Raw genomic sequence first — 20,439 nt, 5'->3', positions numbered from 1 at the left:
TATCATCATCATCATCATTGTTATTATGTACAATTATCATTATTATGATGCGTCATTGTCATTATGTGCTATTATCATTGTCATTATGTACTTTTCTAATTTATCATTGATATTATCATTTTGTGCCATTATCTTATGCACCATTATAATTATCATTATGTACCATTATCATTATAAGCCTCGTGTTGGTTTAATGGTTAAGGTGGCTGGTTTAAGATCTTAGGATCTGGAGTTGAGCTCCTGTCGTGCTATTAAATAACACCAGGTGGGGTCACTCACTGCCAAAGAATACCAGTTTGGCAAACTTAATAACAGACGCCATGTTGTACCCAACATTACACTCGAGTGTATTGTTAATTACGTACTCTTGTCTATTGTAACATACCTATGAGACCTTTCAGATCCCTTAACCATTTACAGACCTTGCACTTTAGCCCCTGAAAACTCTGAGAACCCTCAGACACTTTAGAGTTAGACCTTCACAAGCCTTTGATTTTAGACCCTTCAGACATTCAAACCCTTCAGACCTTTGACTTGACCAGAAGACCAAAGACATTTTTGACACTTTATAGAAGTGTCAAAAGAGAGAAAAGATAGAGAGAAAAGATTGAGATTTCTGACTCGTAAAGGCATTTTCGAGGACAATTTGCGAAACAGGCTTTTCTGAAGGATTAGAATTTGCAGAATCCATTTCCGGAATATGACAAGCTGAATTTGGCCTTCGTTCTCCATGGCAACCAGAAAAAAACATGGACTCCATGAAGATGGGAAATCAAAGTTTTCTTCACAAAAAGCTTGAATTTTAAGAAAAATCTAACTGTAAGAACTCAGGTGAACAAACTTTTTGACAAAAAAACAACATCAAAGCAATATAATAGTTAATATTTCGTCACTGTAGTTAGATAAAATGCAAAAATGTGATCCAAAGAAAAACGAAATGCAACACCCTGCACACAATGGATCCTGTTTCAGGTGCGGTGATCCCCTCCAAACTTTGTACCCAACAGATTCATACATTTCACATGTGACAACATTGATATCAATGACTCGAGCCTTGATGGAAAAATAGCTTCCATGCCATGCATGTGGCTGGCTGGCAAAGAGGTCCACATGGTTACATTGGGAGAGACACCAAAGCATCTTCATAGAACACTCGTCTTGAGGCTCCTGATGTCATGCAGCAGCTCTTACAGGCTGAAGAAATAGCAGGAAAAGCAGAGCCCACACTGACAAGACACACTCAGAAAGACTGGAAAGGCAAGTCAGCAAAATACATTCAGTCATCTGTGCATGCCATTGCACAAGACATGGCGTTTCTTGTCAAGCGACACGGAACAAATGAAAGTTGGACTTGCTTCAACCAGAAATATAGTAAAGCGACACCATAAAAGACGAGCATTGGCTAGATGCCCATCATACAGGCACCAGCCCATCAACTGGACACTCTGAACACATGCAGCGATGCAGACATGTGGCAAGACAACTTGGGCAACACCATGTAATGCTGTCCATGATACTGTGTTCTGCGAGCTGATGGAACTCAAATGGGCAAAGGCAGAGCACCAAGAATTTCCTATTGTCAGACTTCTGGCTCATTTCTGCAAGAAGTCATGCCCGAACGTCCAAATGAAAGCTGGGACAGCTAAGAACAGAAAATACATCCCAATCTGCACCATTGACAAAGATGACAACACCCAAATTGATGACAATGTCCTGAACAGCGTGCCTGCATTTCACTCCCTGACAGGCACTGACACGATATCTTTCGTGGCTGGCCACAGCAAGAAGACCTGCTGGAAAGTTTTTCAGGGACAATTACAACTTGCTGAAAAGTCTAGGTGATGGAGAACTCTGTGACCAAGCAACCAATGATGCAGATGCTTTTATCTGCAAAGTTTACCATGTTCAAACAACAACAAACAACAACTATACCAATTGGTCCTGCTTGGTCAAGCTTGCGCCCCAGAAACCCTTCCTCCAACAAGTGACTGTCTTTTCCACATAATACGAGCACACTACCAGGCAGCAATCTGGCAACAAGCCCATGCATAGCCTCCTCCTCCCCGCCCATGGCCTCCCCCCATGCTACTCCCTCCTGAGACCATGGGATGGAAACTGAATGGCAGGGCACTTGGCATTATCCTCTGGCACTGGGACACAAAGGTGATCCCGGGGGAGGAGGCTGTTTCACAGCACCACTTGGTTGTCTGTGACATAAGGGTGAAAGGTGCGAGGAAATCTTGGCGGGTGAAGTACCAACCGAGAATGAAGGTGTGGAGGTTGAAAGAGGTGACAGTAAGGGAGGCATTAAAGGAGAGGCTGAGTAGGGTAGAGGATGATGTGGTTGAGCTTGAATGTGGTTGGATGTCAATGAAAGATAGTCTGTTGGGAGCCGTTGGTGAGGTATGTGGATGGACAAAAGGACCACCGAGGCACTCGGAAACATGGTGGTGGGATGAGGAAGTTGGAGAGATGATTGACGAGAAGAGGAAGAGGTTCAAGGAGTGGCAGAAGGCGAAGGGTACGGGAGCAGAAAAAGCAGAGCATGAAAGTTATAAGGCAGCCAAGAAGGCTGCAAAGAAAGAGGTAGCAAAGGCGCAGGAGGCATGTAGGAAAATGTTTGGAGAAAGCTTGGATTCGGAAGAGCGTCAGAGAGCGGTATTCAGGATTGCAAAGCAGATAGCGAAAGAGAGGTGTGATGTGATGGGGGTGAGTTGCTTGAAGGATGAAGTGGGACAAATCGTTGTGGACCCAGATGGAATTAAAGGAAGATGGAAAAGATAGATGGAAATGCTGTTGAATACTTAGAATGAATGGGATGGCAAGATAGAGAGTAACCCAGTTTTAGGGCCGGCAGAGAAGATAACTGAGAAGGAAGTTGAGGAAGCGATAAAAGGAATGAAGTGTAGAAAAGCGGGAGGGCCGACGGGTGTTGTGGGAGATATGTTGAAGGCAGCAGGAAGTTGGGGTGTGAAGAGAATGACAGATATCTGTAATATGGTGGTGAAAGAAGGCCGCATTCCAGTGGATTGGGAACTGAGTACCCTCGTCCCTCTATACAAGGGGAAAGGTGACCCTCTGGAGTGTGGCTCGTACCGAGCGATAAAGTTATTGGAGCATGGAATGAAGGTATTGGAAAGGGTGTTGGAGAGGAGGATAAGGAAGAAGGTGAAGATCGACGAAAAGCAGTTTGGATTTATGCCAGGAAGAGGAACGACAGATGTGCTCTTTATTGTGAGGCAGTTGCAGGAGAAGTACATGGAGAAGAGGAAGAAGTTGTTTCTTGGGTTTGTTGATCTGGAGAAAGCATTCGATAGGGTTCCACGCGAAGTATTGACATGGGCATTGAGGAAGTTGGGAGTGGAGGAATGGTTGATCAGAGTAGTGATGGCAATGTACAAAAGAATGCGCACAGCTGTAAGGACGAAGGACGAGAACAGTGGTGAGTTTGAGGTGAAGGTGGGAGTGCATCAGGGGTCGGTACTAAGTCCACTACTATTTGTAGCTGTGATGGAGGTGCTGGCTCAGAATGTAAAGGAGGGTTTACCGTGGGAGTTGTTGTATGCAGATGATCTGGTGTTGATTGCGGAAAGTATGGATGGACTGAAGGAAAAGATGAACAAGTGGAAGGAATGTATGGAGACAAAAGGTCTGAAGGTGAATATCGGAAATACGAAGGTGATGGCAAGTGGTAAAGCATGTGGTGAGGTGGAAAGAACTGGGAAGTGGCCATGTGCTGTGTGCAGGAAGGGTGTCGGAGTGAACTCCATTCAATGTCCAATGTGCGCTGAGTGGGTTCATCAAAAATGTAGTGGTCTGAGAGGGTCATTAAACAGTGTGGCAGCTACATTCAAATGTAAGGTGTGCACAGAGGGAGCTGCAGATGGAGGAAATGTTGAGTTGGATCTTGGAGACAGTGTGAAGCTGGAAGGTGTGAAAACAGTTTGCTACCTTGGAGACATGCTGAATGGAGAAGGTGAATCAGACTCGGCAACAGTTGCTGGAGTGAGATGTGCATGGAAGAAATTTCGAGAACCGAGTGGCGTGCTGATGAGGAGGGGAGTGTCGTTGAAGCTGAAGGGAAAGGTGTATGCTGCATGTGTGAGAAGTGTTATGATTTGTGGGAGCGAGACATGGGTAATGAATGTAGAGCAGCAACGAAGGCTGGAAAGGGTGGAAATGCGAATTGTTGTTGTACTGGAGGGCAACGGCATAAGTCCTGCATAGAATTCATCACCTGCAGTGCATCAAACAATGCACAATGCCCGCTGCAAATGCAAGAAAATGCAGCATGCAGATGCCGCGCAGCTGACGAGATCTGCAGAAACATTTGAAGGAGAGTGATATTGAGTGCAGGATATCAGTCATATTTGTTCACTTATTTGGCTTGTTTGTTCCCTTATCTGACATAATTCCTTTGTTTATTTGTTTTTAAAGGTGGCCTGAAGCATCATGTTTTCGGGTTGTCCGTCCATGCGGGCTAAACCTCGTTTTTCTCAGCAACCGCGTGTCCGATTGAGACTAAACTTTCAGGGTAGGAGTGACACCCATGCAGAATGTTTTTCTGACAATTGTGAAGTCAAAGGTCACGTGGTATGGCAGCAATCTGGGATTAAACGCAAATAATGAAAAATATATATATTTCTCAGAAAAAGCTGAATGGAAACATTTGAAACTTGGCACATTGTCAAGTACTCCCAAAGGGGAACAAAAGAATGATAATGATGACATCATTGGTGAAGTGGTATTCCAGGTATAAATGATTTAATCGAATGCCTTATCCTAAAAATCTGAAATTGCATGCCATTGATCTCGAAACCATTTGTATTGAAACATTAAATTTTTGACATCTTCGGTCACATGGTTTGGCAGCCATATCGGATATAAGGACAATATTAAATAATTATATCTCTGAAATCGCTTACCCTATCGATGCAAAATTTTGAAAATAGCATCCAACACCATTGTTGCATGTAGTTTGAGAATGATGATGTTGTCGGTCATGTGGTTTGGAAGCCATCTTGGATAGCAAAACGAACATTATCCGATCAACACGAATGTGATCCCATTCTCCAAAATACGCAGAGTGTGCATTTTTGATGTCATATTTCACATGGTTTGGCAGCCATATTAGCTTGAAAGCTGATATCTTAAAAAATCCCTTCTCTGAAAACGCTTCACCGATCGATGTGAAACCTGTCCTGAGGTAAAATCCCCTTTCACTTTTTTGCTTTCATGGGTTTTTTTGTCCCCCGTCGCACTGCGGAGCGAAAGGGGGACTACCGTTTTAGCCTCCGTCCATGTGTGCCTCCGTGCGTGCGTGCGTTGAACCTTGAGTGGAACATCTTGAAAAATAAATGAACGACTAACTTCTAATCTGGTGCGTGGGTGGATCGAGGCATATGGAAGAACGCAATTGAAAATTGGGTCGCCACATCAAAATCCAAGATGGCCGCCACAATATATATACATCTGAACCTTGTGAGCGAAATATCTTGAAAAATAAACGAACTACTAACTTATAATCTCGTGTGTGGGTGTATCTACGCATACGGACGAAACCTATTGAAAATTGGGTCACCACGTCAAAATCCAAGATGGCCACCGCCATGTATGTCTGAACCTTGTGAGCGGAATGTCTTGAAAAATAAGCGAAGTCCCAACTTCTAATCTGGTGTGTGGGTGTATCTAGGCATAAGGAAGAACGCTATTGAAAATTGGGTCGCCACGTCAAAATCCAAGATGGCCACCTTGCGTCTTCCACTTTGTCAACTCACATCACTTCACCGACGGGGGACCTAGGCGTAACGCTTGTTGTCCCCCATCGCACCGCGGAGCGAAAGGGGGACTATGGTTTTCCCCTCCGTCCGTGTGTGCGTGCGTCCGTGCGTGCGTGCGTCCGTGCGTGCGTAAGCGAAGGACCAAATTCTAATTTGGTGTGTGGGTGCAACCCACGTCAAAATCCAAGATGGCCGCCTTGCGTCTCCCACTTTGTCTACTCACATCACTTCACCGATGGGGGACCTCGGCGTAATGCTTGTTGTCCCCCGTCGCACCGCGGAGCGAAAGGAGGACTATGGTTTTCCCCTCCGTCCGTGTGTGCGTGTGTGCGTGCGTGCGTCAGCGAAGGACCGAATTCTAATTTGGTGTGTGGGTGCAACCCACGTCAAAATCCAAGATGGCCGCCTTGCGTCTTCCACTTTGTCAACTCAGATCACTTCAACGACGGGGGACCTAGGCGTAACGCTTGTTTTCATGGTTTTTCGCTTTCGCTTTTCTTCCCCCGTTAATTCACCCCAAATCCAGTCTTTTTTTTTTTTAAGTACCAACTTCTTTCCTGGAAGACCAAGCAGTGTCCATATGTTTTATACCCCGCCCACCCCCCTTCCCATGCCTCCTCCCCCCAAAGCCCTCTCCTTCCCACAGATCTCCCGATGTCCCTGTTCTCTGCTGTTGCACTTGTGTGCTTCCCTCTCTCCCCATCTTGTCTCCCGCTCCCTTGATAATATGTTTTATGTGTCAGTTTGTCTTTTTGTGATCAATGTTAGCTCTTACACGAGCCTTGATCTTGTAAACAGAGATATATATATATATATATATATATATATATATATATATATATATATATATATATATATATATATATATATATATATATATATATATATATATTGTTACGGCCCGCGGATAAGGATGTTGGTTTGCCGAGCGGATGGCACCGCAGCCTAACAGTTACCCCGATTAACCCGATCCCCGGACGTTGGCCGGATCGCGCCACAGCTATTCAATATGGAAAAGACAAAAGCGACACAGATGTGAAGAAGAAGAAGAAGGCGAAAAGGTTGGAAATACTACTAAATTTATTCCTACTATATACAGGCTCAAAATAACCAAGGAAGAAGGAAAGATAATAAAATAATATACAGAAGAATTAGAGACAGTGCAAATTCCTTATACAAGCTTAATTAAATCCCCAGGGACAAAACAAACAGAACAAACTCACGTACACAAAAGGATGGAAAGGCAGGAGGTGGATGGCTGGAGGGAGAGGAAGGTCCAAGGGGTCCTGCAGCACGATCGGCGCGTTTAGCAGCCGCCGTTCCTTCGCGGCCCTGCTCAAAACCGCCGTCCAGGCCCCAAGCGGATGTTGTTGCTGCTGTGGCCGCCGCTGCTGCTGCTGTTGTCTGCTGCTGCTGCGGTGGACGTCGCGCGCTTTTCCAGGACTACAACAGGCTTCTTGCTGTTAACTACTGCTCAGTCCAACCTTGGCGAGCAAGGCGACGAATAGCCGGCTTTGTGCTTTCCGGGATGTCCTCTCCTTGGATGTTCTCTATGTTCTCTTTCTTGGTCCAACCACTCTTTCTCTCTCTTGGTCCAATCACTCCTCACCACCGACCACTTCTTTGCTTCTTGCGCGTGCCTTTATAGCGCCCCCGGCGATCAAGCCGCCGGCCTTCAGGACACGCCCCTCGGTGTGCTCACCTCGGCCCTGGTTGGTCGCGCGACCCTCTGGCTCCGCCCTTGATGACAATGGGCGGGCACGCCGGTCTTCCCCGACCCGAGCACATGTTCAATGGTGGTTTTGGAGGGGATGTAATTGGCAATCGAGGCTTGGCAATGATGAAAGGGGAAATTGAAAGGAATCTACTCTATTTCACTTGGTGCAATGGAGTGTCATCTTAATGGGAGACAAGGCCTTACCCTAATACACATAATAAAGATATAACTATCAACCAGGGGGAAATCTATGATTGGCTGACGTGTATGCTTTATGGACTAATTATGGGACGCCCTTTGACCTTTACACAACACTGGAGGCAGGAGGGTCCAGAATCAAGCAATATAAATAAAACACATAATAAAAAAAATACAATCCTCATATCCACAACAATATATATATATATATATATATATATATATATATATATATATATATATATATATATATATATATATATATATATATATATATATATATATATATATTATATATTATATATATATATATATATATATATATATATATATATATATATATATATATATTATATATATATATATATTATATATATATATATATATATATATATTATATATATATATATATATATATATATAATATATATATATATATATATATATATATTATATATATATATATATATATATATATATATATATTATATATATATATATATATATATTATATATATATATATATATATATATATATATTATATATATATATATATATATTATATATATATATATATATATATATATATATATATATATATATATATATATATATATATATATATATATATATACATATATATATATATATATACATATATATATACATATATATATATATATATATATATATATATACTATATATATATATATATATATATATATATATATATATATATATATATATATATACATATATATATATACTGCATATATATATATATACTGTATATATATATATATATTGTTACTGATCGCGGTTTAGATGTTACTTTGCCGAGCGAAGGCTCCGCGAACCGAACAGTTATTCCCCGATTAGAACGCGATTCCACCCAAACGTTGGCCGGATCGCACCGCAGCTATTCAATAGGGAAAAGACAAAGGCGACACGGATGTGAAGAAGAAGAAGAAGAAGACAAAAAGGTTGGAAATACTACTAAATTTATTCCTACTATTTACATGCTCAAAGTAACCAAGGAGAAGGAAAGATAATAAAATAATATACAGAAGAATCAGAGACACAGTGCAATTATTAACTTATACAAGCTTAATTAATACCCAGGGACAAGACACACAGAACAAACTCACGTACACAAGAAGGGTGGAGGAAAGGAATGAATGCTGGAAGGAGGAATGGGAAGGTTCAGCCGGGGCAGATGGTTCGGGCTTGATCCCGCACGGGACGTCGGCTGGACCTCGACGGCCACCGATGCCACCGCTATCTGGTCCCCGCGGGGTAACGGGTTGAAGCTGCCTGGTGGAGTCAACGCTGCTTGTGGAGCCAAAGCTGCTTCTCTGGCTCACCTCAGGGCGCGTCTGCCGTCTCTGGTGCAACTGCTGGTAATTGACCTGGAACCTTCTCTCTCTTGGCCCTGGTGTCTCCTCACCATCGACAACTCAACGTCAACCAACGCAACCACTGACCACTCGACGCCACCACTTCTCACCACCGACTTCTTACCACCGCAACCAACGCAACCCCTGACCCTCCTCTGACGACCAACTCACGACTCACTCTGGTTCTGACTGACTCACTTGCTTCTTGCGTGCGCGCCTTTTATAGCGCCTCCAGCGATCAAGCCACCGGCCATCAGGACACGCCCATCGGTGTGCTCACCTCGGCCCTGGTTGGTCACGCGACCCTCTCGCTCCGCCCTTGATGACGACGGGCGGGCACGCCCCTCTTCCCCTCTATGACGAGGTGGAGACATGCCTTTCTTCTCCGACCCTGCCTCGTGGTCAATGGCGGTTATTGGAGGGGAGGTAATTGGCAATTGAGGGTTGGCAATCACGAGAGGGGATGTAATTGGAAATGGAGATTTTGGGGATGGGAATGAAAGGGGATCTATTCTCTTTCACTGGTGCAATAGAGTACTTCAATTAATGGGAGACACAGCCTTACCCTAAAACACAGAATAAGAGATAACTATCAAACAGGGGTATTCTATTATTAGGCTGACGTGTATGCTTGTGGACTAATTATGGGATGCCCTTTCACCTTTACACAGCTCCGGAGGTAGGGGGGCGCAGAATAAACAATAATAATAATAATACAGCACACAATCAAAAAAAATACAGTCCTCATCTCCGCAACAATATACTGTATATATATATATATATACTGTATATATATATATACTGTATATCTATATACATATATACATATATATATATACACAAAGAATTAAGTTAAGCACCCCCCCCGTTTTTTTACAACCTCGCACATTACAAGTTTGTTGTCGTCAAAACAGTGTAATATACCCATGATATTGCTATATTTTCTGGAGAAGTGATATTATGGTCACATAAAAACATAACAATCATGCCGTTTTCAATATTTTATTCTGAATAATTTAAGGTGAAATTTTTTGGGAATTTTAGGCATATTTTCACCTCAATTTAAGTATGGAGCTATAGGTCCATCACGGACAGTGTGGATGACGTTTATGTTTTCTAACGTACAGTCATTGTTCTGAGAAGACCTCTAGCGATCTTTGCGTCAATAACGTGTGTAGGACCCACGTGATCGGATCACTGACTCAACCAATCACTTTTTTTCACTTTGATCACTCAATTTCATCAATGGATAATTGCTAATGTCATACCAATCATTATTTGATCTCACATACCTTAGAATATATGCCAATGTATACATATACACAAAGAATATATATTAGGGGGTGCTTACCTTAATTCGTTGTGTAGGGGTGCTTAACTTAATTCTTTGTGTATATATATATATATATATATATATATATATATATATATATATATATATATATATATATATATATATATATATATATATATATATATATATATATATAACTGTGAGAAATAGTAGAAACTCCACAGTACGAGCAGGGCGTCTCATTTGCATTGAATAAATAATCGGGAGATTGAATAAGACGCGGACGTAGCTTCAGGGCTTCGATCTTTAATTCGACAAGCTTTCGACCAACAAAGGTCTTCTTCTGAGTCTACAAAAACAGCAGGCATGTATATCAGTCAAGTGTGTATGGTGATGTCTGTGTGAGATGTGTGATGTGAGTAAAAAATTGCATACAGAAGGGAGAGCCACGCCAAAGTTCACTCACCAGCCCCAAGTTCGACGGAAGTGACCGTTGGTTTGCGTCACGGTCACTTCCGTTAGTCCGTTAGGGTGCGCGTGCATATACAAATATAGAGATATACATACATAAACACACAAGCATATATTCATATCCCATTTATATTCATATAATATATTTATATATTTATATAAATGACATATAAAGGTAGAATGAATGAATGAATGAATGATGAATGAATGAATGAATGAATGGGTTATGGTTAACAATTTGATTGGGTTGATGTGGGAACATGCTTTAGTCATCAAAATTTATGCCATGAGGGACTTTTGTCCGAAGTTTGTGTATCCAAAAGGACTCACGTTTCAGAATCGTGGTGTGTGATCGATTTGTGATTGATTCAATGGCAGAGATCTGAATGTCATTTATAGAGTGATCCGGTTGATTAAAGTGTATCGTGTAAGGTAGAGATTTGCCCTGACTGGTGTGGAAGTTATTGATTTCTGACCGGGTGTTATTAAATCGTGTGTAGAGTGTATTTTCAGTTTTTCCAACATATTGTTTGTTGCACTTTTGGCAAGTGATTAGGTATATGACCCATGTAGATTTGCAGTTCATATAGGAGGTGATGGGGAATTTTTGTCCAGTGCTAGAACTACAGAATTTGTTTCCTTCTAGTAAATGTTTGTGAATAATACATTTGTTTGCTGTGCATTTATAGAAGCCAGGGATCCTAGTTTCTTTGTTGTGGGGCTGTGGGTGCTTTGCTTTTACCAAGAGGTCCCTGAGTGTCCGACCGTGGTCCGACAGTGTTTTTGTAGACTCAGAAGAAGACCTTTGTTGGTCGAAAGCTTGTCGAATTAAAGATCGAAGCCCTGAAGCTACGTCCGCGTCTTATTCAATCTCCCGATTATATATATATATATATATATATATATATATATATATATATACATATATATATATATATACAGTCATCCCTCGCTATATCGCGGTTCACTTTTCGCGGCTTCGGTACATCGCGGGTTTTTCTCGCTAGTATATGTAAAATTATATCGCGGATTTTTCGCTATATCGTGGGATTTTGCGGTATAAATGTATTTTTATATACTATTGTTTTAAATATTTTTGTGGTAAAATAAGCATTTTCTAGCCTAAAAAATTAAAAAACGTAAAAAAATAAGAAAAATACAGTAATTAAAACATATTACAAGAAATAAAATACTGTACATGGTGTACAGTAGAAGAGTAGACAAAGAGACAAAGAGTCGTGCGTATGGAAAACGCAGATGCGGCAGCTTCCACTTGCGCTAGTTACCCACGTTATGGGTAACTGTAATGCTCTTTCTGGCTGTGCAGTATATTCATCATCGTCATCACCTTCATCGTCATCAGTACTGCACAGCTAATTCATCATCATCTTCATCACGCAAGTTGTAGTATTGAAGAGCGGGGCTCTTGCTTGATACGGACAAAATGACGGGCAAGACACAAACTCGTCCGAGAAAATATTTATTCTCAAAACCAACTCGGGAACACTGAAAGCCCGTTTATCGGGCTGCATTATAAAGCACAACCAGAAACAGAAACCGAAAGCCACGCCTCTCAAGCGTGGCGTGCTTCGGTGGTCACGTGATCAACAGGTGTAGCTGATTATACCCGCACGCGCGGCACGCTTTGGTGGTCACGTGACCAGCCACTCTGGCGCCGGGGATCCCCGCCGGTGACGTCACCGGCTGGAGCAAGGAGATGCTGATGCTGGTCTTCAATGGGGGACCCATGGGTCGCTACAGTATCTTCAATGGTGAGTACCCATTAGAATTTTATATGTTGTTAAAATTACGTATGTTTAAGAGTGTAAAAAGTGTTTAAGAGTATAGGAAGTGCTTATAAGAGTATGGGAAAGGTTAATAAGAGTGTGAGAAAGGTTAATAAGAGTGTGGGAAAGGTTAATAAGAGTGTGGGGAGGGTCATAAAGCTTTAAAATATATAAATAATAAAATAAAAATATGGTCGCTACTTCGCGGATTTTCGTCTATCGCAGGGGGTTCTGGAACGTAACCCCCGCGATAAACGAGGGATCACTGTATATATATATATATATATATATATATATATATATATATATATATATATATATATATATATATATATATATATATATGTATATATATACTGTATATATGTATATATATATATATATATATATGTATATATATATCAGTCACTATGGGACCTTCATATCATCAGTGGAGAACCGCCAGCAAGGTGTCCCATACAGCTGCTGCTGCTACTGTTCCTCTGGAATTTTGCAGGCAAGGCGGACGTGCATGGCGATGACGTCATGTTGTCCGCTCATTAGGTTGGAGAACCAGATTACAGATACCATTATTAGTAACTCCCAAACGCAACCAGGTCGACTCCATATGATGAGTGGATACCAGAGATAACGTCACCGCGTGGCAGGCGGTGCGTATCGCTCCCAGCAAGGTGCAGCAGCAGCTGTATGGGACACCTTGCTGGCGGTTCTCCACTGATGATATGAAGGTCGCATAGTGACTGATATAAAAAAACCGAAAGGGTCACAGAGTTACAAGTGTATGGAAAGCCTCACTGCGTTGCCCTGATGAAGCCCCAACAAGGGCGAAACCAGGTCGGTAACTGTGAGTTTTGCATGCACTTGTGACAGTATCTGTATTTATAATCCGTAATGACGCACTGCTAGATGGTTCCTCTGGAACTTTGCAGGCAAGGCGGACGTGCATGGCGATGACGTCATGTTGTCCGCTCATTAGGTTGGAGAACCAGATTACAGATACCATTATATATATATATATATATATATATATATATATATATATATATATATATATATATATACATATATATATATATATATTGTTATAGATCGCGGTTAGATGTTATAGACCGAGCGGTGGTTTAGAACCGCGACCTAACAAAACTCACCCGATTCACCCAGACTTTGGCCGTATCGCACCCTAGCTGCTCAATGAGGGAAAAGACAAAAACGACGCAATGTAAAGAGGAAAACGAAGGCCAAGAAAGGTTTGAAATACCACTACATTTATTTACTATTATTTACACACAAGCAACAAAAAGCAATTCAGTTTATTTACAAGTACAAGACGCAGGTGACACAGTGCAAATTTAGCTTATCTACAGACTTAACTTATTACCCAGGACAGAACAAACAAAGACGACTCACACGGGGAATGCCAGGGATGGCAGAAGGTGGATGGCTGGCGGGAGAGGAAAGGTCCAAGGGGGGGTCTTGCAGCACAACCGGCGCGTTCAGCGGCCGCCGTTCCGTTTCGGCCCTGCTCCGAACCGCCGTCCAGGCCCCCTTTGGCGGTGGGGTGTCGCGGCTGCGGCGGCCTCCGTCCGCTGCGTTCCCAGGACTTGTCTCACTGGTCTGGTCCCTCAACCCTCAACTCTTTCTTGCTTCTCTCACTTCTCACCACCGACTCCTCTCTCTGGCAACCGACTGTGACCAACTCCTTGCAACTCTCTTTCTTCTTCTCTTCTCTTCTCATCTCATGCTCATCTCCAAGGCCTCTCTCTCATCAAGCAGTCCCTTACAGTCGCTTTTATCACCTCCAGCGAAATCAAGCCGCCGACTCCGAGGGCACGCCTACCGGGTCACTCACCGCGGCCCTGGTTGGTCGCGCGACCCTCGGGCTCCGCCCTGGATGACGACGGGCGGCGCGCCCCTCCTCCCCTCTGACGAGGTGCGACACGCCTTTCTTCCCCAACCCTGCCTCGTGGCCAATGGTGGCAATTGGATCGGAGGTAATATGGGCAATCGAGGGCTCAGCGGTGACGAGAGGGGATGTAATATGGAAATGGAGGTTTTGGAGGGGATGGAAAGGGAGATTTTTGGGGATGGGAAGGAAAGGGGGTCTATTCTCTTTCACTGGTGCAATGGAGTACTTTTAATTAATGGGAGACACAGCCTTATCCTAAAACACACAATAAGAGATAACTATCAAAAGAAAAGATATATCGTGTCCTGCATGTATGTTTTTTTATGGACTAACTACGGGAACGCCCTTTGACCTTTATACAACCACAACGGAGGGAGGAGGGGTGATATTTTACAACAACCTTTTACAACAACATTTTACCACAACCATAAAATAAAAAAACATTCTCATATCCACAACACTGCACCCTCCTCCCCTTAGGCACGTCCCGGGCCTATTACTTTTACCTTAGTGTGGCATGTAGGTGTAGTTCCCTCTACTTTTAACCTGACCCTGAGTGCGACAGTTTTAAAACATAAATAAATGTGTCCCGCTGCTCCATTGCACCCTGCCTAACAGACTTACGCCCACAGTTAACCGAATTGCGGAATGGTCTTCAAACTATACAATGACGGTGGGGAGCATTATTTACAATGACGCTATTTTTATTTACAAAACTAACCCAGGACCTGTAATTGTTCTTTCTGGGGGGAGGACAGTCTGCTCTGCATCAATGCACCATTAAAGCACCCAAAAACGCACCAACACACCCTCAAGCACCAATCAGTGCAGTCACCACTGTTCATCAATAAAATAAATTCAACAACCCCTAACCCTGCAGGTGTCTCTTGCTCTTCGGCTCCCTCTGCTGGTGATTATTATTTCTTCCAGTTGTTGTCATTTTCATTTGCTTTGCTTACTGGCGGCCTATTTGCAATAAAGCTTGCCCAAACGTGTCCATTTTTAAAATCTATATTTATGGCCCACAGGGCCGACTACGTGTGGTTCACCTGTGGGGCATCGGTGCCCTGTGGCCAAGGTCCGCCAGCAAGATTTCGGGCCCTCATGGCCGGTTCCAGCAGAGGGGCCTTGCCCCAACCCATGGGGTCCATAAGTGGTGCTCGGCCACTGACATGTGGTCCATAATGTGGTGCATCGATGCAGACAGCTGGTTCTGGGAATTTCGGGCGCACAATGGCCGACCCACGCACGCTCCCCTCGGCGCCCAACGGCGCTCAGGTCCTCATGTGGGAGACAAAAAAAAGGGGGGACAAGACAGATGAGCGAGGGGTAAGGTCTCAAGGGTACACATCAAAAAGGCAATGCAAGGCGAAATGCGTACGGAGGGCGAAGTGAGAAAGCTCGTCCCTACCGTACGTCACCCCCCTGTTACCTAGCCCACCCTTGCCCTTACCCCATATGTACAAAACCTACACATTACCAATTCGTCACTACTGTCACGTCTTCCCCATATTTCCCCTATATCAAATTCGTCTCCACAATCCCTCTACTTCAAAATTTGCCATCATCAATTCATCATCAATCCTCATAAGGAGGCAGAGATGGAACATCAAAGCACAATGTCACACCCACGTCATGATGCGTCTCACATTCCAAACATTTGCACAATAAAAAATAATAAAACATGGCATGGTGTGGAGTTCCTGTCACCTCCGGTGAGTGGGTGCAGATGGTGCGAGGAGATCCTTCATCCTAACTATCCTCTAAATGACTTTAACACACTTTACACTACCCGGGGTCTTTCTCCGGCAAAACCATTGGCCCTCTTACACTATGGGTTCTAAAAACCAATTCCCATTGGCCAAACTGTGGTGCTTTTCAATTTGGGGTCTCACTCCCCCGATTCATCTCCCGGTGCCCTCGCACAATTTCTGGGCCGCGACGTGTAGCTCTCCCAACAGGTCTACCCACCTGCACACCTCCACCACTGTAGTTGCCACCCGAGCTTACCTAGCTCCTCACCCTAACCTATCTAACTGGGGGCAGCCCCTCTCCTGGCTCTGTCACCCCATGGTGCCCTCTGGCACTGGGCTACCCGGGTCCGTCCTCCGGATCCTCGGGCCCCATCCACAACAACTACTACCGGCTCCCAGAGCCCACCTGCGGCCTCACCTGGCCGACATCCTCACAGTGGTGGAGTGCTCAAACAACTACACACACTAACAGGCTACACGCCCAGCCATTTCCACAACACTAATGCACCCATCCACAACACCATTCTGCAACCGCACCACAGATGCCAATATCCAATCACAATTTACCTGTACCCTCTACCTAACTCTTACACTACCCGCCCCGGGTATCCGTGATGGGGGTCCACTCTTCCCCCATTCACACCTTCGCACCATCCACTCCACTCCACAATTTCCACCATTCTCACTCCACGACCATCCATTCCAATCCTCCATACCATTTATTCCATACATCTGTCTTTCATTCACCTGTCGTTGCACACCTGTGCAATCTCACCTGGTGCCACCTGCACCCTCCTCCTCTTCCTGGACCATTTGGTCAACACAACACGCAATCACCACTACTTCCTCATACACTGCTCCACACACCTGTTCAGTTGCACACCTGTGCAATCACACCTGTTCCATTCTCACCTGTTCAATCCTCACACACACGGCATCATCTCAGCTAACTTCTCCCCTCTGAAACTTGCGCTTCCCAGTCGTCCCTTTAAACTATTGCGCTCCCACGTCATTATAATCCACACTAATCTACCTGCGTCCCCACTACAGGTATCAGTCAATAACTAAACTTAACGTTACCTACTGTCATCTTCGCTAGATTCCTACACACCATATCCTAACCCACCCGGGCTAGTTTTCACTGCCATACACCCCATAATCTAGTGCTCCTTTGCCCCCACCTGTGAGGGATGGTGGATTTGCCATCCCACCACATCGGGGGTCTTTCACTATCAATTTTGTTCGTCCAAATCCAACAATTCAAAAATTTTCCATTTACTGCCAATTCCATTCACTTTTCTAAATTTCGTTTTAAATCACTATCACTATCACCATCACCCGTCTACTTATTACATCCTCTCGGTGCGCCAATTCACATCTACAGCCCGGCTTCGTACAGCCGAGCAATGAACGCGGGTCGTTTTGTGCCAGCGGCTGGATACGTCCCGCATTCGGGGCAGGGACGGAGGCTTACCCGGGCCGAGATCCCATGCACCACTTCGGCGTGGAGCCATCCAATGTCCCGATCTCGACCTGCCGGCACGTCTCAATAGAAAGTGGTCGCCATGACGACCCTTCCTATCGAGCTGCCCGCTCCGCCTTGTGGAGCCCGGACGCGGCCGCTCCACGCGAGGCCCAGCGTGGATCGCGCACGGCGGTCCTTTCGAACCCGCCGTGGCTCGGATCTCCGCTGGTACTCGCGGCACGCGAAGCCCGGCACGCACCGAGGGCCCGATCCGGCTAAAAGTCGACCTAACCTTTAACCCGGTTACCGTCGACGCTTCACCTGCAGGCCTACATGCATACGCTACCTCTTTCTTGCTCATACATGCAGCCGTTCCCATTCTCCGCGTACCTTTTCTTTCACACCTCGGTACACTCATTCCGCTCACCGACTTGGTCACACACCTGACCACCGAACACTTTGGCACACATTCGTTGCTCGCACACCTCACCAATACACCGCTTCGCGCCCCTTTCTCGGTCACCTCCTTTGTGACGATCACAGGTGTGCTCTCACCCGCACACCCAACCACGTGCCTCACTACCAACTCAAATGTGCCTTCCCACACACGCTCTACCATTCCAGGTGTGCATCCTTCCATCCCAGGTGTACATCCTCGCTCACCTGTCACAACCAGCTCACTCTCCTTGTCACTCTCACTACTCTCACCTCCACTCTCGGTCGCGCACTCACCTTTACTCTTGACAGCATGCGCTTTCCCCATGCACCCGTCCGTTACACACCTTTCTCGCGCATCCTCCCGCGCACACTTCTTCGTTACTTCCTCCGTAACACTCACCACAGGCATGCATTCTCCCTTACTCTTGACAGCATGCGCTTTCCCCATGCACCCGTCCGTTACACACCTTTCTCGCGCATCCTCCCGCGCACACTTCTTCGTTACTTCCTCCGTAACACTCACCACACCGCGCTTCCCTGTGCTCCCTCGCACACGCGCTTCGACCAACTCACTCTTGACGGCACACTCACTCCTCGGCGTGCACTTTTTCCTCACACACCCCATGGTCGGACATTCTCGCACACCTCTTTTTTCGCACACCTGTCCTGTCACACACCTCACCAACGGCCTTTCACGAACACCCGGATCCAAACCAATCCCCAAGCCGACTGAATCTCCCCTCACATCATGTACATTGCCACTCACCTTGGCACCTCGTCCCCGCACCTCCTTTGCCACCTGCAAACTCTTTATTTGGTTAGTGAGCATCACATCATGAGTTGAGCACCGACCTTGCACATATTCCATTACCTCCTCCTTTATCTCCCTCTTAGTTTCTGTCCGTCCCTTCTTAATTTCACTCACCTCTTCTCCCACTTCCTCTAGTTTTTGTTTAACCTCTTTTATTTCTCGGTGCGTCCCCTCAAGTTCGTCCTCTAAGGCTACCGTGACCGTCTCTATGTGCATCCTCACCTGCCGGTCCTTTGTCTCCATTATCTCTGTCACCTCCTCCACCCTCATTGTCAGTTCCTCCCGTACCATCTGACATTGCCTCTGCGTCGCTATTAATTCGTTTTTAATTTCTTTTTGTGTCGCCTTTAACCCTCCTAGTACCGCAGTGTTCTTTTGAACCTGCTCCACTAACTTAGTTTGTCCCTCTGTCAGCTGCTCCACCTCCTCCGTCAGATCTTCTATTCCCCCTTGTAACTTAGCCGTATTATTCCTCACTTCTTTCTCTATACGCTTTTCGCCTCGCTTTACCTCCTCGCGTAGCCCCGAGACCTCCTCACTCACCCCTCGTCGTATTTCCTCCATCTGGTTCCCCATCTGTTCGATTTCCCGGGCGGATTGTTCCCCTATTTCCCGCAATTTGTCCTCCATCCTATTTTCTAACCCCATTAACCCATTTTTCACCCCCTCTAACTGATTCTCCTGGGCAGCCATTCTGTTTTCCACCCCTGTTAACCCATGTTTCACCCCTTCTATCCCATTGTCTAACCCCTCAAATTTCTTGTCTAATCCCTCAAATTTCTTGTCTAATCCCTCAAATTTCTTGTCTAATCCCTCACCGGTACCCCTCGCTTCGTCCCTCATTACCCCCAATTCGTTTCCCATTACCCCCATTTGGTTCCCCATTACCCCCAATTGCTCACTCTGAGCATCCATCCGGTTTCCCAACCGCTCACTATCAGCTCTCATTCCCACCATTTGGTCTCCCATTCGTTCCATAAGGGCCCTCATTTGCAACATAAAAAGGTTCGAATCCACTGGCATCTCCGGTTCGATTACCGCGACCATGGGCGTGGCTAAATGTGGCGCCGCTGTAATCACGTGCGCTAGAGCGCCATTTTGTGCACCTGAAATTCCCGCAACCACATTGCCATTTTCCTCCTCCCTTTCTTCCCCGAAGTCCTGGGTTACTTCTAACCCCTCTATCTCTCCCACCGGCATCCCGTCGCCTTGGACAGCCATGGCGCGATTTAAAAATTCGGGCTCTTCCTTTAAAACAAAACAAATTTCGTACTTTATAATTTTGAGCGCGTGAAGCGCGCTCCGGGTCGATCTCACTCCCCGACACCAATTGTTATCGTACTAACACAATTGGTGTCCAAAATTTGGGCTAAATAAATTTAGTCCCAGGTTCGAATCCCACTCCTGACACCAATTGTT

General features: G+C 44.9%; 1 protein-coding gene across 1 annotated transcript in view; it reads right to left on the bottom strand.

The window, feature by feature from the left end:
* Window positions 1-20,439, bottom strand: part of LOC137427337 (uncharacterized) — a 385,725-nt gene that overhangs the window by 173,906 nt on the left and 191,380 nt on the right. The window contains exons 11-12 of the mRNA XM_078777386.1: window positions 1,420-1,598; window positions 1,001-1,167 (exon numbers count right to left, since the gene is read on the bottom strand). Of these exons, the coding sequence (XP_078633512.1) occupies window positions 1,001-1,167; window positions 1,420-1,598 (346 nt within the window). The remainder of the gene's footprint in view (window positions 1-1,000; window positions 1,168-1,419; window positions 1,599-20,439) is intronic.

This window comes from Myxine glutinosa, chromosome 5 (assembly GCF_964187855.1).
Source record: "Myxine glutinosa chromosome 5, kmMyxGlut1.1, whole genome shotgun sequence".
In the NCBI taxonomy this organism is placed as follows: Eukaryota; Metazoa; Chordata; class Myxini; order Myxiniformes; family Myxinidae; genus Myxine; species Myxine glutinosa.
The sequence above is the reverse complement of the archived record's forward strand: the minus strand, read 5'-3'. Positions and strand labels throughout refer to the sequence as shown.